The sequence below is a fragment of the Acanthisitta chloris genome, unplaced genomic scaffold, assembly GCF_000695815.1.
Source record: "Acanthisitta chloris isolate BGI_N310 unplaced genomic scaffold, ASM69581v1 scaffold575, whole genome shotgun sequence".
Lineage (NCBI taxonomy): Eukaryota > Metazoa > Chordata > Aves > Passeriformes > Acanthisittidae > Acanthisitta > Acanthisitta chloris.
In genome coordinates, this window is record NW_008671860.1 from 36,216 (window position 1) to 60,493 (window position 24,278).

The following is a 24,278-nucleotide window of genomic DNA, read 5'->3' on the forward strand; positions in this document are numbered from 1 at the left end:
ACTACTGTTCTGGTATTACTGTAGTAATAGAAACCACAGTATTTAAGATCTATCAACATAAGGTTAGGGTTGGCTTTTCCATCCCTTTCCTCATGCACCTAGTGGAAGCCCACGAACTTGACATTTCTTCTTTCTCTCTTGCTACTTAGCTAGACCCACGTGCACTGATTCACAAGGTTAGTTTCTTCATGAAACAAACAGGTTGGCAAATGGATGCTGAATGGAGTTTGTGTCTATTCAAGTTTTATTTAGTTTCCTGAGTGCATTTAGTGTGGCCTTAAATACCCCTAAGAGTCCCTGGGTTATCTAGGCTGCTAGACATATCACAGGATTGCAGAAGATGTGCTTGTTTTCAAACCAGCAGCCAAAAGCAGAATATCTTGAGGCTTTTCAAATGTCACTAGATGATGTCTTTGTGTAGGCAAACAAATTGTTCCCTTTCTCCTCAGTACTGGTACAGTTCACATCCACATTAAATTTTAAGGTTGCCATGGCATCACTGTAAAACCTGTAGAAAAACATGATTTTCCTGATGGACTTCATGGTGCATTTAATGCATATCAATAAATTTAAAGAGAACTCATATCTGATCAAGTTTAAAGTCGGAGATATATTTCCTCCCATAGACCATTTTAGCAGATGTTTAAACTGCAGGAGCTAGCAGGCCCTGCTTCTGGTCTTGATCTAGTTCAGCTTTACCTTTTATTTTACCTTATTTACTCTATTCTAGACAATGTCATATTTACCTATCAACACAAGGAAGGCTACAGGGAAAATTAATATGGAACTCTCAAATTTTAATTTTATCTAATTTGGTTATGTTTCCCTGAGGAGGTGAAATAGAGGACGATTTCATATACATGTTTTGAGTAAAGATTTTTGTATTAGCGCATTCAGTCACTAATTGAAACTAGCCATATTCTAAATGGTAACATATAAAATTCATTAATAACAACATGGAGTATCTAGCGCCAAAAAATTCATGTGAATAAATTAATATTATCAGAAACACTTAACTTTTCAATAAGCAAGAAGTACCTTCTGCTGTTAGAGCAAAAATATCTTTGGGAATACATCATTTGTTTGCAGAAAAAAAACCCAGATTCTTATGCCAACTGAGAACATGGCAAGGACCAATGAAGACAGAGGCTTAGTGCATGTTGTTTGTTCATGTAATTGTCATGTCTATTTTCATCTAGTCCCTTATACTACTGCTTGAAAGTGCAAACATTTTAAAAATCCCTTAGCCAGAGCTTAAAAAAAAAAGAAATTACACTGAACAAGTTGCAAAATGTCATTTTAGTGTAATGCATTAGGAGTAGGGAATACACAATTTCCATTAAAAATGGAAGTAGTATGTTCAGTCTTCAATTACTAAATATTCTAGGACATGCAGTAGGAACTGTGACAAACATTATACATTATGTCGGTACTATGCTTAATTAATTTTTTAATGAATATACATCTTAGATATTAACTACCTTTACTTTTGATGATTATTTGTGAGTACCAAAACTAAAATCCTACTGATTTTAAACCAGAAAAATAACACTAAAATAAACCTGTCCATTACATTTTTGTTTCCATCATAAAACCTATGGAAAATAAGTAGATATTGTAGCACATTGTTGAGTTCAACTGATTTTGAATGTTTCGTAATAAAGACAAAGGAGTGAGAAGGTAAAAAGGAATCCTCACAGAAACTACTGACTATATTGTTCCTTTTTTAGACTGATAACTCTGTACTAATAAACATCCTGTAAGTGACCCAATACTTTCAGTAAGGCAAAGACTGAACTGACGTAGTGACAGAACAGATGTTATCCTCCAAATCATTCTAAATGATGGCAAATGAGATACTCAGCACAGAAGAAAATGAGCAGCATTCATCTGTCCCAGGCAGAATGTTAACAGAAGCCATAATATTTCCAAATCCAAGGTTATGAAAGCAGATGACACATGTAGGAAGATCACTTGGTGCACAAGTAGTGTATAAATTTATTTGCTGAACTCTGAATTTTGATTTTGTAAGGGAAGATGAGAGGTATGATATTACAGGTAGTAATTTTGAAGTGCTAGTTTTAACTAGTTCTTTGCTAGATAAGTTCTAGTTCTGTTGACCTCAATATGAGTAAAACTATTTACAGGACACTCACCTGGATATCTATTAGTTCAGAAATGTATGAAAAACAAACAAAATGAAACAAGAAACCCCCAAATGAACAGAAAAACAACAAAATAAAGATTAAAAATATTAATGCAGACCTTAAAATCTGCTCCTCAGAGGAGCTGTTCATCCAAATCCATCAACATTCTTTTCTGAATAGCTCAAATAATTTCCTAAAGCTTTCTGAGATCAGAGGCAAGTTAGCCCTCACCCAAATCCCCAAACCATCTGGCCTGTCCTACTTAATGGAGTGAGTAGGAGCACCCACCATTTTCAAACTAGTCTAGGATTAGAGCTTTTCTCCAGGAACCGAACAGGCCTTATTGCTCATCCTCAGCCTTCAAGGGCTGCAATCTAGAGATCCTAATCACCAACGAAGTGCTTAGTCAACTAACTTGAGGCAGGACTAGACAGAAAATTTTGCCATGTCTTTGTGTAAAGCAATACTTTCCCTTATACAGCAAAAATTGTAGGAGTCACAGGATTAGAAAGAAAAAAATTGCAAGGAGAGGGCTTTCTCCTAAGGCACATTGATGAAGACATTGCTTTCAGAGGGAAGAATCGTGTGGAAAATTCACAAACTTACTCTAACTGAGGGAGTGGTGCAGTACTGCAATTGCTCACAGCTTCTGTATGGATTCTGTAATTCCAGTGTCAGAACAATAAGGTCATCCTTACCTTTACCCACTGCCAAAATCAGTCTCTGAAAAGAGAGATTCCACTTATGGAAATATCCAACAACAGATCACCAGGAAGGATTCTCTGTGTCAGACAAACTCTTTATCATAATCAACAGCATATCTTCATTGCTTCTTGTAATGAATGCCCTACAGCTATTCAGCGCAGAAGAGCACGTTCTCAGGGATGTTTGGCATTAGTCAAATCTTGGTACTCTGACACAGATTTGATGTGTCAATTAAAGTTAAATACGCAGCGATTGATTTAAATCACAGTTAATTTCTCTTTAGCTGATATGATAAATCTCTGACAGATTAATGAGTTACAGTTAATGGTGGAGAATGGAGCTTGTTGCAATTGTTTTTCATTCATTAATTGAACTGCAAAAAGCATAGATATATGCACTATCCTTGCTGCAGTTCAGACCTGTAATAGTGCAAAAAATCTAGTAAAAAATAGAGTCCCATTATTTGCTATAATAAATAATGTCAGTGAAAAGATCACCAGTGTTTATTAGCATGATAGGCAAAAGGATGAACCATTTCAGTTCAGCCTAAATTTACTGATGATTAAGTATATTCTAGACCATATATTTAAAATGTTTTCTCCCTCTAGTATTTACTCTTTGATGTATTTACAGATGGCATTCAAGTCATCAGTTAAGACTTAATACAAGTCCTTTGCATTATCAGTTTAAAGAAACCAAACTTTTCCTATCTACTCACACAGAACTGGCTGTCCTGTCCAGTCCTGTATCATCCTTTTCTGCACCTTCTTCAACATATTCTTTCTTTAAACATCTGTAACTACAGATGAGGCCTCTCAATGAATGATCTCATTAATAATGGAATTCCAACTATTAAGCATGAGGAGTCCTCCAGATTACATAAACTGTATTTGAATTTCTTAAATGTCAATGTGAATTTCAACGATTTTCTCCTACTTTGATTTTGCGATGACATCAGTAACCTGCACGTAAAATAACTTTCCAATTTGATGGGCTTACTTAAATTTAAATATTTGAGTTTCTATTCTAGGGAAATATCATCAAAGGCATGTTGAAATCATTAGCTGAATAGGTTTTGGTCCGGTCTGACATTTTCAGATATGTAAAGGAAAACTAAGGAAACTCCATCAATTTGCCCAAAGCAACTAAGTTACCTAAAGTGCAGCTATAGTGCTTAAGACCAGTGAATAAATTTCAGATTGAAAGGTGTTATTATCACAAAGTACTGCTATGCCACAAGGCATCCTAATTTTACCAATCAAGGCAGCAATCAAAAGCATGTCAAGTTGCATGTTTTTCAGAGACTGAGATAGTAACTTTAGCAGATCTCACAAGTAAAAATTAAAACTATTAGTGTCTTGTAACATAGTAGCTTTTCATGTACAGCAGTGAGAATGAGCTTTCATTAAAAAAAGTGCCACAGTTAACATATTCAATAAAAATATCCACAAGAGCAATATTTCCTATAGTGACTTACATTTACTCTTAACAGTGTTCTTGAAAACTCTGTAAAATTTCTATGTGCAAATTTTACAATGATTTAGAATAAATGAAGAATCATTTGACTGCATTAAGCAAAATTATCATAGTATTTGGAATGGCAACAGATAGAATTCTGGAATTTATGCACAAAAATTTGTTGACTTGGTTCAAATAACAGCATTCAAAAATTATGAGAGCAGGTGATATTCAGTGTTCAGAAGAGGAGCATATTTTGAAATCTGTCTCGGATCTAGGATTCCACATACAGTGTGTATTAAAAATGCATTAAAGAAACAGTGAGAGTTAAGTAATTAATATCTTGAGGATTTTTGCAAAAGTTTTCATAAAGCTATGTTCTGTATGTTATGGTAATCTAGCTCTATCTATACAAGTATTAGGAAGTAGAAATCAAAATGCTTTTTAAGTGTTCAGATTTCACTGTGTGCTGGAAATTGCTAATCAAAGTGTTAGTACTGGAGTCCATAATGACCTCAGCCTTGGCATAGACAGCAAAGAGCAATTAACCTGACCTCTAATTTTTATCTTATTGAGCTGTATGAAGCAGATGAACAGTATCTTGAACCTCTAAGAAAGCTCACCCCCTGACTGTTCATACTATGGGCAATAAAAGTACCTATGTGCTTATGCTCAGTGTCTCACGTGTCTCAGTTCTTGATGCAATGTAATGAGATGCCAGTATTCCCTTTTGTTTAAAAACAAATGTTTTCCTTTTTCAGAGAGGTAAAGTTTTAAGAAAATATGCAGCCATAAATACAACAATGTCTCTGACAGAAAGTATATACAGCTCCAAACTGAATTCCAGAGGTTTGAAGCGCTTCACTCATCTTTTCTATGAAAGCACCCTTGATTAAGACAGGACTGTCTGTAGGAATTAAGGTGACTCTACTTGTACCTAAGATAATTTATCATAAGGACTTATGTGATCTCCACCATATTTAAACAGAGGAGGAGCATGTGTCCTCCTCAGACTGCTGTATGGCAAGTTGCTGCTCACACAGTTTTCAATAGGGAACTGAAGGGGTGGGTCTAAAATATGTAAGCATTAGAGAAAGAAAAAAGAAACTATTTTAACTACCCTTCCAGTGGGATAGATTCCCACTGGCAAAGAGAGAGAAGCGGGAATGTCCCTGCCAGGATCTGGACAGAGAAAGGAGACTCCATAAAACTCTTTTTATGCTTCTCATTTTGATTTCAAGACAAAGTTGTGGTGGGAGTAGAGTTTTATGGAATTATATGAACTGTACGTCAGATTTCCTTAGCTTGGGATTTATTCAGCTGCTCTGAAATGCATCTTTATTCTTATCCATTGTGTCCCCTCTAATACAACTAGGTATCATTCTGGCATTCGGCTAAGTAATTCTTTTGTCATCCACAGATGGACATGGGATTACACAGCTAAGAAATAAAATAAAAGCTAAATCCCTATGCTTGATAAAGCTTTGCTTGTTTTCTCTTTCATTCAGGATTACCGAGTGAACATCTTTCTCCGTCAGAATTGGAATGATCCACGTCTCGCATACAGTGAATATCCAGATGACTCTTTAGATTTAGATCCATCCATGCTGGATTCAATTTGGAAACCTGATTTGTTCTTTGCTAATGAAAAAGGTGCCAACTTTCATGAAGTTACAACAGATAATAAGTTGTTGCGAATTTTCAAAAACGGAAATGTACTTTATTCCATCAGGTGAGTCTCTAATCAAATGATTTTTTCAGATAGAAGCTGAAAAGTATACATAAGTATTGCTAAAAGACTAGCTAGTCATGCAGAAATATCACTGTCAGCTGTGACTTTTCAATACAGAACTTTGTCAACATTACTGTTCATTATACTAAAATAGAAAATGATCCCTTATTAGGCAGGCACATAGTAAAAAATAACAAGGAAAGGATCTTTCCCATTTTAAAGTATAGGTACTGAGTCTTCAGGAGCTAAGACACTGCAGAGAGCAAACAGTCCTGGAGTATTATAATCTGAGCTGGCCTGTGTATGAGATTCTGTAGCCTCCAATGTCATGACAATCAAATGTTATTTTTTTTCGCCTTTTTGGTTATTGCAGTTGCACTTCACCATGGAAACATGACCTGTTTGAGGAATTATGACATTTAAAGAATAGTCACTTGCTGCTGGAGGTGGATGGAAAAGTGGAAAGTAAACTTTTGAAAAGGTTTAAGAAGCTGTAAGCAGCAATCATTAAGTATTGACAAAATATAGTTGTCCTTCTTTTCTCACCACTTTGCCTATATTAATACAGGCATCAGTCGGCATTTTACCACTGTCTTCAAAAACCAATTGTACTGAGAAACTCTTCGTATATAAGTATGCTAATGCCCCATTAGATATGATACAGATTTGGTATTGAAACAGGGAACCACTTGTACAAAATGTTACACTTTTCAAAATAGGCATACTATTGTCCACTTAGTGTTTAGCTGTGCATACTTTTATGACACTGAATTAGTGACTAATTAGACTATTTGAAGAGACATCAGGAATCTGTAAAACAGTGTGCATACAAGAGAAAAAGAAAACGTTTTTGACTTGCGTGGGTGTATCAGTGGCAAGAGAGGCTTCTTCCTCCCTCCCTCCTTCCACTGCAAGTGGGCAGCACTTTCTCAAGCTTACACAGGGAGAAAGAGTTGGATTAAAATTACTATGAGAATTTCATATCCAAAAGGAGTTCAGTCTGCCACTCTGGAAGCATGATCAATCTTCAGTGTCACAACATGTATCCTGTCAGTGGAAACAGATGGAAAGCAAGTTGAAAGGATTCCTTCTCTGGATTCAAGTAGAAAGTAGATAGGTAGGGTTGGACTCGATGATCTTTGAGATCTCTTCCAGCCAGCCTGGCTGATTCTATGACTCTAGATCTAAATCAGTTATCTCCAGACTGTCTGGGTCATCCCAATCGGCGCTGGCAGTTTTTCCATTCTAACCAAATAACTCCTCCCCCTTGCCCTACTGCCTCCAGATAAGTACAACACAGAACATAGACACCACCACTCAACCGAAGCAAGTCTGAATTGCAACTTCAGTAGAATTCAGACCAAGTTTGTGGTCACATGAAATGGGGTAAAAATCCCAAACATGAGAAATACTATAATATTAAATTGTAAAAGCAAACATTGATTGGTGAAAGCAGATACCAGATAGCTCTTATGTTTCTTATGAATCCGGAAAATTTATATTGTCGTGATTTAACTAAGAACTATTGCAATTTCTGAAACAGATTTAAAATCTTATACTTGAAATCTGTTTTAGTTGTCATGTGCATTCGAGTCAGTTAAAATTTTGATGAGAGGAGACATGCTAATTGCTAACATGCTGATATTTTTAAGAAAAAAAAGAAAAAAATTGGTCTTTTTTCTTTCGTTCACTAATGTCTCCTCCTCCACTAAGTACATTGGAACAATTTGAACAAGAAAATAATGGAAGGTTCCAGTTCCTGCTTCAATGAATACTTAATATAAAGTACTAAAATATTTGCTGAAGCACAAAGTGAAGTCCAGGTGCCTCTTCTCTAAAATGACTTGCTGTATTACCAGCATATTAGTCAGATTTTGCATTTGAAAGTATTTTAATAGAGTGGGAATAGGTCCTGGGTCTGAGTTCTCTCCTCAGACTCTCCCCTTGCAGCTCTGTCTCTGGCAGACTAAACAGAAGTTATAGAGACATTGAATCAAGAAGGTTTGGTCATCCAAAAAAAATAAGGTAAAAGAAATATACAGCCATACTTGCCACCTAATGCCCACTTCCTGTTAGCCCCAATGCCGAAAACAGGGGAATGGATTTAAGAGAGGGGGATTTCTGCCATGCCAGAAAAGCCTTATGTGTAAGGGATTGAACTCAAGCCCTTCAGGCTTTTGTAGAACATTCTGTCAACTGAACTGATTAATGAAGGTACAGTTATGACCCTGATTGACAAACACAGCCAGTGAGGGAAAACATGTGCCTTTACCTCTTATATTCTTCTTTCTCATTCTTCTGAGGAGCATCACTCTGAAGAAAATTATTGTATTTATACAAAATGTGAAAATGCTTCTTTTGCCAATAAGTTGCAAAGTATTTCACAGGAAGCATCAAGAATCATGTGAACCACAGCTGCAGTTCAAAATTACAGACATATTTCAGACTACCATCAATATCATAAAATGTTATCTTAAACCTTTGTGTTGATAGTTTAAGCACCTTATTTTAGGATAATAACACAGGTGACATATGTTATGACATTCTCGCAAATTTGGGCAAATTTTATTTCAAGGATGTGAAATACCGAAAGAGTACAATAATTCTGCCATGGCAAAAAAAGGCACACTGTTGCTGCATTCTATAGACTTCTCATAAAGTTAGGCAGCCCTACTGAAAAATCTGGTTTTGTGAAAGTCTGTTATAATTTTTTCCATGTTTTCATAGTGGGCTGAGTGAGTTAAATGGGCTTAGCTAATATACATCCTTTTTGAGAGCTTTCTAATGAAAACATGTATTCTGTTTTTAATTATTTACAATGTATTCATGCGTTCTTCCTGCACAGTTCTATGGCATTTTTGTGGCATATTTTTAATATTTTTTGTGTTCTTTCAGATTGACTTTAATACTGTCCTGTCCGATGGATCTCAAAAATTTTCCAATGGATGTTCAAACATGTATAATGCAGCTGGAAAGCTGTAAGTTTGTGTAACATATTATCCTATAAATACTATTGCAGGGATTACAACAGCTATACAGGAGGTAGAAAACCCCTTGTAGTGGTACAAGAAGAATTTTCAAAATTAATCCTCTATTTTATGAAAGAAATCTGTGCAATATACATGATTTTCAGAGGAAGAGATTCTTTCATCCTTATACTGAAAATCAACAGTTTTGACTAAGTCTGAAGCTATTGCTAAACTTAAGTATCCAATGCCAGTTTATCTTTATTACAAAATTTCTGCATATGGGGATTCACTGTAAATCTTCCCTGTGTTCACACATACAGGGGGAGAATAATATGAGAGAGCATGAAGGAAACATGAGAATAACTCAAGGAAGCAATTTATTTGATTTTACGTGGAATAAAATTAGCATTTGCTCGCCTATCTTATATTGTACTTATCATCTCCCTTGATATCTTGCTTACAACATAAAAGAAGTTGGAAAGTGTAAAGCAGCTATGTCATTTCAAGGCATATACAAACACTCACAAAAGGACAAATAGCTGTTCGGTCTGATGTTACAATCTGAGCTAACAGAGGATTATGAAGAGGAAGGCACAGATATGCATTAAATTCTCATTTTCCTTGTGAGATGAAGTATTTGGGAATTGTCTTTTCCCTTAAAATGAGAGGACTTTGAAAGAGAGTTCTAGCAGAAAAATCCTCCTGATGATGTGAAGAACAAAAATAAAGTGAAGCATTCTTTGAAAGATTCCAGCAACCTGAAGTTTGTGAAAATTAATGACAGTAAAAAAGCAGATTAAGAAGTAACCATCTTAAAAGTCAGATCTAGATTTAGAGTTTTAGAATCAATGAGTAAAATATTTTTAAAAACTCTGCATTCAGAATGAACATATTGGATTATTTGAAATATCTTATAGATCAGAAACACAACACCCATAATTTGATTAAAGTATTTCTTGGTTTTTTTTCTTTTACTGGAACAAAGTAGCCTCTGAGAGAAGGGGGAGGTAATTATCTGTCAGTCAGTATGTCAGAACTGTTTATTGTATGTATAGTGGTATGCTTTTATAAAAAATTGCTGGGTAAGTATAAAAGCCAGACCTATCTTTGATTACAGTGGACAGATGGTAACATTATGAAGCAGGCAATGGCTGAATCTGAAAGCAGAAATTTTCTTGACTAAAATGGAGAGATCATTATTTGCTGCAATTGTCAAGGAATTTAAGACAACATTATATTTCCAGGATTTAAGCAAAACTCCACAGTTAAGCCAAGTAGATGATCCTACTAATAACCTATATCACTCGTATAATTGATGCGACTAAACTAAAGGTTAATATGAGGCAATTGTATCAGAGTACATACAGATGGAAGGTGTATTCACTATATATAATTGTGCTTCAGAGAGGAAGTATCATAGTGTTTGAACAAGCAAAAGGTATAATTTAAAATACATGTTAAAAAGTTATGAATTTTTTGCTTTAACACCTTCATAAAGCTCAGGTGCATTTTTCCTCTCTTTCAGCCATTGTGAGGATAGGTCAAACAACTGAGCATTCTTGAACAAACAGGCATCTGTTTTGCTTTTTAAAAGCCTTGTGGGAGCCCACAGTTCCCACAAACTGCACCATAGGGAACCAACACTTAGTTGAATAGCACTGTAGACATTCTCCTGTATTTTCCAGCAGGACATTTTTCACTCAAGTCTTGTTTTAATCATTCAATTCAGTGGGAGTAAATTCCTGGCTGCATATTCACATAGTAGAAAGAGGCAAAGCTCTCTTCAAAAGAAGAATTGAACGAAACATGCAATTGGGTGCCTCAAAGTTTTCTATTACAGAGAAAGATCAAATTTGATTTCATAAAGAAGTTACAAGTAATAAAGCTTTCCCCATATTGCCTTGTCTCTTTCTATTTTACCTGTAACTCCAGACTTTGAAAAACAGAGACTATGGGCAAAGAAGCTGGCCCGAGGCAGAAAACTTTGCAGCATGTGGGAGCTCTGGCTATGCTAGAGCTACATGCTGATAGCAGAATAACCAGTCGGGTTTACAATAACAAGGCAGCACTTCCCTGCAATGATTTTGGGCAAGATTCAAAGAAGACAGGTACAGTGATGTAATTTCCAAGATCCTAGACCTTCAAGAACAGGGATTCACCTGTTTCTCTGTACAAGAAGCACAGGAAAGGAAATAACTTGGCGGTGTTAGAAAAGATATCTACATGTTGGGCAGGAGATTAACTAGGTAAAAAAAAAAAAAAGTAGTTTGGATGAGTCTGAACTTTGACCAGTTTCCACAACTTAGAAAAGGGTGAGCAGAAACTTTCAAATTCCAGAGTTTCTGCCTAAGAAAAGGCATCCAGTTCTCTTTAAAATTATAGAAGAAAAAAAGGAGGATGGGTGCATTTGGCATTTTCCCAAGCTTCACATCAAATCTCCTGAGGTAAGAACTGACATAACCCTGAAAGCCTGAATCCATCCGAGCAGCTCTAATTTCTAGGCCACAGTGTCACTCTCCTGTGGCTGTCTGGCTTGCATTTTTTGGTGCACAGCGAGACAATGTAAATAGAGGGATCAAAGCACTAACCCTACTGATTAATGCCCTGTCTGGGGAAGTGGAAGACATAGGGTTTCAAAACTGAGAACACTGTCCTCTCATGTCCTGAGTAAATGTTCTGATCATCAGGCTGTGTAATAAAAATCAAAGTGTTTGCAGGAGCAAAACAGCAGCAGCGATGCTTCCAGATGTTTCTTTTTAAAGCGATGATCATTGCTGTTTTTTCCACTGAGTGCTAAGTTGGATAGGACATTGTAGAATTATGAATTTACAAGCACAATTTATCTGACAGTTTCTTTAAACTGTGTCTGATCTTGCAAGCCTTGCTCCTGCATGTGTCACTAAGCAAATCAGAATAAATCACTCATCTTTTTCTTACTCATCTTACCATCAGGTTGCAAAGACTGACAGTTACTTAGAAGAGACAGATCATAGGTTTTGCATATTTTCCTTCAATATTGATACTCTTGTTCCAGTATTGAAAGGCCTAAGGGAAAAATTCATGTATAGCTTTTCTTCCCAAATGATATTTTCGTTTGTAGCTGGCTCATGTAACGCTTTTTCCAAGGTCAGTCTAAGCAGCTGGATTTGCCCCTGGTAAAAGTACTTCACTTATATTATGAAGTGTCTGAAAAATATTTAAATGGAAATGTCTTCTATTTTTAAAGGATTTATTTTATCAAATGATTTCTCAGCAAATAGAATGAGCTGCTTTTGTATCTTAGAAAGGAAGCAAATGAAAATGCATATATGAAATAATCCCTTCTACTTTTCTATGCCTTACACCAGGGCAGCCTATAGGCATGTGAGATAATTTTAGTTTTAGTCTGCTTGAATAAGATACAAAGAAATGTCAGCTAGATACATATTTATTTCTGTGGCCTGTCTCCCAGGAAAGAAATGTTTTTCTTTCATGTGCTAGAGCTTGTTGTCTCTCTTTTTTAAGTTTCACTTTTACCTCACAGCATTCCTTTATTCATGCATTACATTTATAACTTTATGTGACATTTAATATTCCTGAATTTTCAAAGAATAATGAAAAGACTAACTCAGTTACAAAAAAAAATAAACTATGAAAGGCAACATAGGTAAGGTAGAAATCACCTGCTCACCTCATGATTCTATTTTGATGTTTATTATTAAATTAAACAATGGCCTTTTTCCCCCCCCTTTGATTTGTGGAGACGTTTTAGTCCTTCTAAGCAATCATCCTCCCATCTTTTGGATTTTTAAAGAAAATTCACTCCATACTACATGATGATGGGTTGCACAATTTCATCCTCCCCAGTCTCTAAATTGGAGATTGTACAAGTGGAAAGATGTGTAGGCAGGCCACAGCAACACAGGCTAATGCATTACAGAAAATGATGTGCACACTGTTCTTGTCTCACAGCAGCACAAAGACACCATAAGAAAAAGAACTGGAGTGTATTTCTTATCTGCTAGGGAACCTCAGATCTCTATCTGACAGGAATTATGGGGACACTAGGCCAACACCTGCCCATGCCAGAACATGTAGAAACCATAACTGCTCCTCTCCTTTCCATTTTCATAGCACAAAAGTTGTCAACCCATCCTGTGGTTTCTGCTCTACAGATTGGTGACTCAGCCTATTGTGCCTGTCTGAAATGAGACCTGACACAAATCTACAAATATCTAGGTACTTGTAGTATTCACTTCCTGGCCAATGCAGGATGAAAGGGCTGTAGTAACTGTACAACTGTGGCTGAATGCACAAAAACTCGTATAAAAGTGATAGCTAAAAACCTATAGGCTTCAGCAAGGAATATTGGGTTTGAGAGACATGCTAGAGTGTTGGGCCTGAAATGTTATTCTCTGAAATTCAGGCTAATAAGGATCAACCTGTAACTCCCAAGGGAGAGATTCCATCAGAATGACTCAGAGTGCAAGGGGTAGACCCTTTGCAAAGCAGCTCAGAAGTACATAGGATAAAATCCTGCTTTCTTGGAGCTCCAGCATAAATGTAGCCTTGAAATGAATCACATCTGATTTCTGAAACTAATATTTATAGTGTTCCATGTATATTAGAAGAATTTGTTCTAACCTCAAGCCAAACCCAGATTTGTTAGCTTGGTCATATCTTTGCCTGATACCTTCCTTGGAATTTAGGGTCCAATTCAAATGTCTGTCATGCTCTTAGGAACAGTAATGCACAGGCAGCATATCCTGGAGGCACACTGCTGGGATGCCTAACAGAAGAGCAGTGAAGCAACTCTAGTCAACATGACTGCAGTCCTTGCCTCAGCTGGATACCTAGCAAACTGCTTGGTTTGTTGGCTAAATCCAATGTTACTTTTGGACCTGTACCTTACTAAAAATTAAAGAAACCAGAATGGAATGTAGATAATCACTGAGATTAAAAACTACAAAATATATTCTGCAGTTGTACAAACCACTAGATATTCAGCCCAGTTTTTTCATGCCATTCATTTGATTGTTTACTGAACACAAGGGAAGCACAGCCTTCCTGTAATACAACAGAATGAGTAGAAAATTTATAAGATATATTGGTATTCAGCTGGATCACAAGTATGATTAAAAATTTTATTCATCATGGCTTGGAATGTTATGCTAAGGGTGATTAAAAGGAATGATCTTAGCAAATCAGACTTTGTAAGCAGATGAAAAAAAAAGGAGTTATCTTGGAATTGCCAAGACAATGGTGTTTCAAAGGTGTGGAGTCTCTGAAGGTACAAGGGAATTGCTTGCCTTGAATAACAAATTTTGGTTTTTTGTAATGGTGTAGTCCTTGGACAAGCAGGAGAAGAGGTGACACACATTTCAATAACTCCTCAAGACAAACTTGTTGGATGTTCACTGTATTGCCTAGAAGGTAATAGGCCTTATATGCCTACCACTGATACTGAATTAAATCTTCCCAGTCCTAGCATGCATATATATAACTGATATAAATAGTTTGGTTCCAATAAGTTCTATAGAGTTATATGGACTGATGTGGGTCGAATGGAACCCTATTTGTTTAAGGCAGGCTTTGTTCCTGTACTTTCAAAACTGGATGAATAAAAAAGATTATATTCATGATTACTAATAGTGTTAAAAAAGCAAACCACAGATACGACCTAATTCTTTCTTTCAGGAACCTCATATAAGTGTTGATAACTACTTGTCAACACCATTGTTGAAAAGATAAGTTTTTCTGTGAAAGATGACTCAGATCAAGGGAAAAAAAGTTTGGTTTTCTCTTTTCCAACAGTGTAATTGCCCTTTCTACTTAGCAGTATTTCAGCAGAGCAGGATCATATTTCCCTGCAATTTTTCCTGAAACTTGTACTTGAACATACTGAAAATTTTCACTTGTGCTAAACAATTTTCAGTGCTGTCTAAAGGCTAGAGTTACTATGTCTGTCTTGCCCACCATCTGCCAGAGTTTTGTCTAGATTAGATCCATTAAATAAACTATCACTACAATTTGACTTTATTTGATGACCAGATATTCAAAACTCTGCATGAACTTTTTCCTGAAACTTGTACTTGAACATACTGAAAATTTTCACTTGTGCTAAACAATTTTCAGTGCTGTCTAAAGGCTAGAGTTACTATGTCTGTCTTGCCCACCATCTGCCAGAGTTTTGTCTAGATTAGATCCATTAAATAAACTATCACTACAATTTGACTTTATTTGATGACCAGATATTCAAAACTCTGCATGAACTATTCCAGGCACAAGTCTGGACAACCACTTTTCATCAATGTCTCATCTTTTCCACCTCCTCCTTCCATAAGTGTGAACACACTGAGTTTTACTTTCATTTTATCACACTTATCACTAGCTGTTGCAGATTATTTTCTAAAGTAAAACGTCTACAGGCCAAATCCAACTTTCCCCATTATTTTCCACTACAGTGCCAGTTAATTCTAAATTCTACTTACTTTGCCAGTTCTTCATGGTCATTTCAGGCAGAGCTCTCAGACTGCCAGTACATGCTTCACTAGCTAATTACCTGAAATTACTTTAGGCTCCTAAAAATGACATCTCTTTAAAGGGAACTGTTTGCATAGAGGCTACAGTGCCATACATTCACACGGTTCTTGAGTTTCCTGAGATGGCAACCTTCTCCTCCTGGGATGATAGTCAATAATTACCAGCCATTTATCACCTGCTTTTGCATTTTGGAGGCACAAGACCTCAGACTTTGGGTTCATAGAGAGAGTGTTAATGTAACCTAACCAGTCTTGTAACTTCTGAACACTGTTGTTCAACATAACAATGTTGGGTTGTTTCTGTCCTTTCTAGTCCTGTGATGACACTTCGATTTTGTGTGATTTGTAATATCTGTACAGAATTAAGTCAGAACAAGCATGGGCACAGTTACCAGGCAAAAAAAATACATTGCAAACTGGACTCTTCTTCAACTACAGCATCTAGTTTGTGTCCCATAAAACACAATTGGGCAACTCTACTTCCTTTCTCAACCTTCAGACATTCATGCCCTGCGAACCCAACACATAGCACACTGCATTGTGATGACAGAAGTCTTTACTAAACCACCTGATTTAGTTTAGGCTGGCCTGGACCTGCAGACCATGCTAGGTGATAGTCTCCATTCCTTTCAGCTATTTCTGTAGAATAATAGGATCACTTTTGCACCAGCAAATAAAATGTGAGCTGCACCCTCATATACTACCTAGACTAGTGACTGGCTGTCGTTTTTTCACCTAAAAAATGTAGCGACTAGGACTTTCCTACATGACACTGTATTTCCCAGAGACTAGTAATTAAAATATCTGGTAGCAATTCATGATAGTCACTAACACCACCTCACAGTCAAAAAATAACTCATGTTCTAGTGAGAGGCTGAATATCACATTGGGTTGCAGCAAATGCAAGTAAGTCAAAGATAAATATGTTCTGCTCACAAAGCAGCAGCAAGAGAGATAATATAGTAAGACTGAACAGCAAGAATTTACAAAGAATAGGAATAAGCATTATGTAGAAAAAGTTTCCCGTGAAAGGCAAGTGTGCTTAGAAGCAGAATCACAGTTTTTTCCTCCAGACACATAGACTGGGACTTCCTTCAGGTATACATGCCACATTTTCTGTGGAAAGCAGAACACAATGAAAGCAAGACCATACACTCAAGTCTTATCTCAAGAAGAAGTCAGGATTCAAGAGCTGTTACTGAATGAATCTTTTTTTAATTGCTTTAAAGACAATGCACATTTATTAATCAGGTAACAAGCAGCTGAGTAAGAACAAAAAGCTAAGGTGGACTTCAGGCTTAGTATTTCTAGAATCTAGTTTAAGATGTTTTGCCTTATTTTAATCATCATGCCTTCTGATTATTACATGATAATTTAATGCATTGGATTGAACCAGTATTTATTGGTTAATGATAAATATGACTAAATCATATTTATCAATCATTGTCAGAAAAATTCATTTCTAAAATGGATACCTAAGGTTCCTAAGACTATGAATGGTGAGGCACTGGAACGGGTTTCCCAGGGAAGTTGTGGATATCCAGCCCTCAAAATGTCCAAGGCTGGGTTGGATGGGACTTTCCTAGTGGAAGTTGTCCCTGCCCATGGCAGTGGGAACTAGATGACCTCTTAAAAAGACCTTAAGACCCTTCCAAGCCAAACCATTCTATGGTTCTGTAAGATACTCAATTTGAAATGTTTCTGCATATACCTATCCAATAAATTAGCCCTTTCTGCTAGTGGTGCCATTATTCAAGAATATCAAAGCAAAATTTGAGAGACCACAGAAGCATATCTCTTATTGAATTTTACTATTTGGGTTCTACTGCATTCTGATCAATTAATTCTAATTACAATTGTGGCTCAGAAACACTCAGCTTTAATCATGAACTTGATCAGTTAGATTGACTGGTGCTGCATAAAACCAGAACAAAGAGAGTACCATTACTCGCTTCTCTCATCTGCCTTTTCTCAACTAATCAGTTACTAATCATATACAGAAAGTGAAGTAATTTACTTGTTTTCATCTTTATTCCTGTGTAGCACCTTTCAGCACTGGATGGCTAAGTGTATTTTTTTCATCTAAATCAGTGTTGGTGACCACTCACTAGTGGTGTTCCCCAGGGGTCAGTGTTGGGCCCAGTTCTCTTTAATAGCTTTGTTGATGATTTGGATGAGGGGATTGAGTGCACCATCAGCAAGTTTGCAGATGACACAAAGTTGGAGGGAAGTGTTGATCTGCTGGAAGGCAGGAGGGCTCTGCAGAGGGACCTGGATAGGCTGGAGAGATGGGCTGATTCCAAGGGGATGAGGTTTAACAAGGCCACCTGCACTTTGGCTATAACAATCCCATGCAGAGCTCCAGGCTGGGGACAGAGTGAGTGGAGAGCAGCCAGGCAGAAAGGGACCTGGGAGTTTGGATAGATAGAAAGCTGAACATGAGCCAGCAGTGTGCTCAGGTGGCCAAGAAGGCCAATGCCATCCTGGCCTGGATCAGGAACAGCGTGGTCTACAGGACCAGGGAGGAGATTGTGCCCCTCTACTCAGCGTTGGTGAGGCCACACCTTGAGTAGTGTGCAGTTCTGAGCCCCATCAGTTCAGGAAGGATATTGAGGTGCTGGAGCAGGTCCAGAGAAGAGCAACGAGGCTGGTGAAGGTGCTGTGAGGAGAGGCTGAGGCAGCTGGGGTTGTTTAGCCTGGAGAAGAGGAAGCTCAGGGGAGACCTTATCACCCTCTACAACTACCTGAAAGGAGGATGTAGTCAGGTGGGGGTTGGTCTCTTCTCCCAGGCAACTTGCTGTAGGACAAGAGGGCACAGACTCAAGCTCTGCCAGGGGACGTTTAGGTTAGATATTAGGAAGAGATTTTTTACGGTGGTAGTAATCAGGCATTGGAATGGGCTGCCCAGGGAGGTGGTGGATTCACCATCCCTGGTGGTTTTCAAGATGAGACTGGATTTGTCACTTAGTGTCTTGGTCTAGTAACCAGGGTAGGGTTGGACTTGCTGATCTTTGAGGTCTCTTCCAAACCAGTTGATTCTATGATTCTATGATTCTATTACAACATTTTAGATTTCCCTAATTCTGTGGACTCATTTGACTGGGCCATGTATTTCACACTTAATAAAGGGTCATAAATTTAATTAAAATTTAATCCAAGTTGATTGAATTTAACATATCTAGTGGAAACATTATATTATTTTAAATTTTATTTGTATAACATAAACTCACATTTCCATTAATTCCCTGTGTTTTATGAGACAATTACTTTATAACTATGACCTTGACTTACAAAAGTGAAGTTTCAGTATTGAATACTAAAGATGTATTTTGGAATTTAAAATATAAACATAATAAAAATTAATTACTACATCAGCATTTTGCATGCATTGCTCTTAATTTTACTGCATTGCATTATAGAAGAATTAGTGGGCAGGGTAGATAATCAATACTAAAAGCATGCATTAGAGATGAATGAATCTGATTCAGTGAAATACATTTTGACACAGCAGTTGTTGCTTGTCAGTTCAATGAGTTTTACTCAAGGAATATCCCTTCTGGTCATAATCTACGAGCTTCAAATCATAATCTGTTTTACTGCTTTCATATAAATTCATGAAAAGTTTCCTAAGAGCTATACTTCTGATTTTACCTAGTTTATGGCATTTAGTAGTGAATTTTAATACTGTGTTTATGGAATATCATACAATTAATAAGACAGAAAAATAAATGTTTCCTTGCACAGTTGATATATGCTTGTAATGACTTGAGTAATGTCTGATCTTAATTAAATACTTATTTAAAAGCATATGGTCTCATTTTAGCATATTCATTCAGCCCCAACAAAACACCTAAGCAAACCAACAGTCAACATGAGTGCCTGTGAGTACCTTGTATGAAGGTACTCCCCATAAGAAACATCAAGAATCTAGAAGGAATAAGTGTTGAAAACATTTTTAAATTTATAAACACTAATTCTTAGCTTCTAGGTTCATTCAACACAGATCAGAACAGATGTGCATCTCAGCTTTCAGGTCCACACTATGTATGACTGAATAGCATTTATAGGTGCATTCAAACAGTAATGAAGTTATTGAATGTTACAGGGGTAAAATTTATGCCCATACACCAAAGAGCTTATTTTCTTCACTAGAAATCAAAATTTCAGTATTTGTGGGCAGTTGCTTTTATAGGTTCTGCACAATATACTTTAAACAGTAATTTGTTGCTGAAAGGTTAGAAGAATTTCCAGTTATCAGTAGGTTATTCTCTACAGCTTGTTAGCATTGGACTGAAGCAGAAAGGAAATATTGCAAAGAAGCTGAAGGCTATATAACTTAGATGTAAAAGTTGCTCCCTTCTGGTTCCTTCTGGTATATGTAGCACAAGTGTACCCTTGTCATTCAGTCTATTACAACAGTGGAAGTAATCTAGTTTTAAATTTCAGTCTTCAAATATCACTTTGTCCATATTTATTAGATTCTGAGAAATTCCTAATGAAACCTGAAAGAGAATAGGAATTCTTTTATTTTTTCCACAGCTGTCATAACCAGATAAAATTTATTCATAAAAAAAATTAGAATAAAATGCCGGGGATATAATGGAAAGTTAATATATCACATATTTAGAGGAATTAGAGACATTTCCCAATGATATCCCATGCAAATATTCATCTGAGAGAGGGAAATAGAAGGAAAAATATTTGTCCTGTACAAAGTCTGGCCCTTGATTAGCACAGCTTTTGCTGTTATATTTAATCTTACATGCGCATGCATGAGGTATGGATAAGTGCAGGAGTCTGAATAGTAGTATTGAATGCTTTTCAGTATTATACGTCACAGTCAGTTAATATGAGATTACAATCAATTGCTTTCCCATGTTTTCTCTGGTTTCAGAGGAAAGCAATTTTTCAATATGACTCATACCTCACTCCTGCAGAATTTTTCATTCATTGTTGAAGAATTTGAACCTAACAATTCAAATTGACATAAATCCATAAATATAGCTTTGACAATCCACCATTTCACCTCAAGTAAAAGGAGGAAGACATCTGAGTGTGAAGAGCCTATGTTATCCTTCATGTGTTGGGGAGGGTAAAAAAGCTCCCAAGCACCCAAAAGAATTGGATGCTTAGCTAATTTTGATGCTTTTGTTTATTGCATTAATAGACCACCTGACTATTAAGATTTTTTAAAATTTCATAAGACAGAATCCTTTTTACTTTCACCTCAAGTAAAAGGAGGAAGACATCTGAGTGTGAAGAGCCTATGTTATCCTTCATGTGTTGGGGAGGGTAAAAAAGCTCCCAAGCACCCAAAAGAATTGGATGCTTAGCTAATTTTGATGCTTTTGTTTATTGCATTAATAGACCACCTGACTATTAAGATTTTTTAAAATTTCATAAGACAGAATCCTTTTTACTAGTTCAGTTCAGTATAGAATGGCAGATAATACTTTGTGATTAACAGGTAAAAGCAGAACCTCTGTATTATCTCCTTCTTATGACATTTACTTAAAACATTATAGTTTGGTATGTTCTTGCTTTTCAAAGTTTGCAGCTGACTTAGAGTTTGTTTGCTTTTTTCTTTTTTTCTTAGTTGGATATACAATGAATGATCTCATTTTTGAATGGCAAGAAAAGGGAGCAGTTCAAGTAGCAGAAGGTCTCACTCTGCCACAGTTTCTGTTGAAAGAAGAAAAGGATTTATGTTACTGCACCAAGCATTACAATACAGGTGGGAAAGCATAATAGTGATTAAAACTGGAGAGACATTTAACATGTACTGTTATTTTGGAGATCTGGGGTATTTTTAAAATGTACTCACTGAACTCAGAAGCTGATTAAAACATGCATTGTGCAGGATAATGCAGTCTTAAACAAAAACAAACCAAAACAAAAGAAAACTACCTGAAGACTGACCAAACTATTTCTGTTACCCTAAGAAAATACGTGGTTGAAATAATTCAGAAGCAGCTCAGTCAGGTGTTTTATTTTTACAGCAGGTACCATGGCCGCATATACACTGTGATATCTGAAGCACTGCCGAAATCCAAAGGTCCATATGCTGTGCACTAATAGCCTGGAAATAGTCTAATAGTCAGGAAAAAGGGACACAGAGTTGCCAAGCCAGCTGTTCCTGCCCTAGTTCATACAGCAAGGGGCATTGTGAACAAGCTGAAACCGTGCTTAGTGTGCCATGGCCAGGTGGACAAACTAGACATGCATGCACTGACAGAACAGTGGGGAAAGACTTCAAACTGAAAGAGAGTAGGTTTATACTAGATACTAGGAAGAAATTCTTTACTGTGAGAGTGGTGAGGCACTGGGACAGGTTGCCCAGAGATTGCCCCATCCCTGGCAGTGTTGAAGGGCAGGTTGGATGAAGCTCTGAGCAACCTGGTCTAGTGAAAGGTGCCTCTACCCACAGCAAGGGTGTTGGAACTAGATGATCTTTAAGCCAAACATAGCAATTCTATGAATCTGAATTGAAGCCTTTGTAGAGCTGAGGTGTTCAGCAGATCATCTGTGGGATTATTTTAAATAGGGGGGATTAACAATAATATAGGGGGGTTATTTTTAATTGTCTAAACTTAGATCAGTAACTGGACACTCACAAGCATAATAATCCTTGAAAAACACCTAGCAAAGGCTAAGAATGCAGAGTTTATATCTTCTCAAGAAAAAAAATGCTAGATCTCTTTCATTCTAATGCATATCTCTTTTAATTTCTGCTCTCCAGTATGATTCTAGATTAAACATATCTTGTAATTTAAGATTAGAATGATTAATTTGGATTCTGCTGAAATGACAGGAGACAATTCGATAGGTGGTGTTCATAAGGAATGTCCTGTTGCACACAAAATTAAGGAAGAGTGCTTTTCAATGTTTGAGTGTTAGCAGAACTGCTGTGGTGCCCTAAGAAAGGTTCTCTAATAATCTCCATTTAAAGGGAGATATTAAGACAATTTAAAGTGTCCCCTAAAATAAACTGGAAATACTTAACATGCACCCGTACACATACTAACATCTGGATAATCCATAAAAACCTTCTAAAAGTGAAGATGCATATCCTGTAGCAGGGTAAGTTTTTCATTCAAATGTTACTTTATTAATGATAATATAGAAATATGTATTATTCCTTTTTTCCTTTCTACCACAATCCTTGTAGCAAATAAGAAAATTTTATTTCATTATTTTCCTCTATCTCCTTTGAGATAGACAGGCAACTTATTCTTCCTTTTTAGGACTCTCCCACTTTTGCACCATTTTAGCATGTCCCTGTAATTGCAGTTCTGTAGACAGTATAGGGATATGAGAATTCATGGTGCAGCCTATTCCTCTCATTTTTCTGAAGTTCATTTGCATAACTCCTCTGACTGAGGAATTAAGACATTACTGTGGTGCTTAACCTGATACTGAATGGAAACATGTTTTAAAATTTCAGAATTTCCAGTGATTTCCAAATACCTCATCCAAAGCTGAGTTGTACTCTTACTTGTCATAGTTTAAGCCTTCTGATTCTGACTAAAACCGCATGGTTTCAATATTTTTGAGGCACCACTGTTTTCTTCACAACCTTTGTTTCAAGTCTATTTAAATTGGTATTATTTTTCATCCAAGAAAAAATAGGAACACGTGCTACACCTAGGCATACTACACTAGATTGTATGGGGTCAATTTACCCCTACTGTTTTTAACTGTGGCCCTAAAATGAGTGGAGGAGTGGGAGCAACAGATGTTAACAATTTCATGTGAGATCTCATGATTCTCAAAATATGACAAGTGCACTTATCTCTCTGAAATTCTGTCACGTTTAGGTGGGAGAAGGAGTTTACTGTCATATGTCTAAAGGACAGTGTGGTCAATCCTCAGACTGTTGTATTCTGTATTGCATTTCTGTTGCCAAACAGTGCTCTAAAATGTGAGTGCAACTCACAGTCCTGAAAAGAAGGATGAAGTTCATGCCTCTACTGAAAAAAATAATTGGACCATTTCATTTCCTCATAAAAAGTTGAGGCATTTGTTAACAGAGAAAACTTGGAAGCCTAGATGCAGCTAGAGGATGGAGACTTTAAAAGACCTCAGCAGAAGAGAAGACAATTGCACAACTGTGGGACCTGCCTGTGACAGGGGGGTAAAATGTGATGCTGAGCAGTACCATCTGAAGGCAGAAGGGTCTCATCAGAGGAAGCAGCAGAGTGGCCTGCTCTGATTTACAGCACCAAAATTACAAGTACAGATCTAGAAGAACTTTGGCAGGGCAAACAAGAAAAAAAGATAGTCTTATTCGTGCAGGACTACATTGTTGTGATACTCTCCTCTTCAAGAGGAGGGTATTTTCTCCAGATTATTTTTCTTTTTTATTCAAGTCTTCGGTAAGAAGCAAACTTAATCAGATTAGAGGGTTTGGCTTCTAGGAGGGTGGCAGTGCCTTTTCTTTCTTTGTTATAACCAGTAGTACTAAATACCATTTGTAGGCTAAGAAATCATAAATATTACATTAAAAGACAACAGCTAAGAGTCTATTTTCACTATGTCACTTGGATATGCGACCAGTAATGTGCTTTTTTAAGGCTCCTGAAACAAGATACTGCAGGCAGATACGCCTTTAGGATACTCCACAAGAAACAAAATTTTAAAAAATTAATTTTCAAAACATGAAGTAAAGTATTTCTCTGGCCTATGCCAGATCAGATAAAATGAATTTTAAAAATAATGCTAACTAACTGCAGCTGGTATGCAGTAA

General features: G+C 36.7%; 1 protein-coding gene across 1 annotated transcript in view; it reads left to right on the forward strand.

Moving 5' to 3' along the window:
• GLRA3 (glycine receptor, alpha 3) overlaps window positions 1-24,278 on the forward strand; it is a 59,683-nt gene that overhangs the window by 16,177 nt on the left and 19,228 nt on the right. Inside the window, exons 3-5 of the mRNA XM_009074252.1 lie at window positions 5,819-6,042; window positions 8,938-9,020; window positions 21,129-21,266. Of these exons, the coding sequence (XP_009072500.1) occupies window positions 5,819-6,042; window positions 8,938-9,020; window positions 21,129-21,266 (445 nt within the window). The remainder of the gene's footprint in view (window positions 1-5,818; window positions 6,043-8,937; window positions 9,021-21,128; window positions 21,267-24,278) is intronic.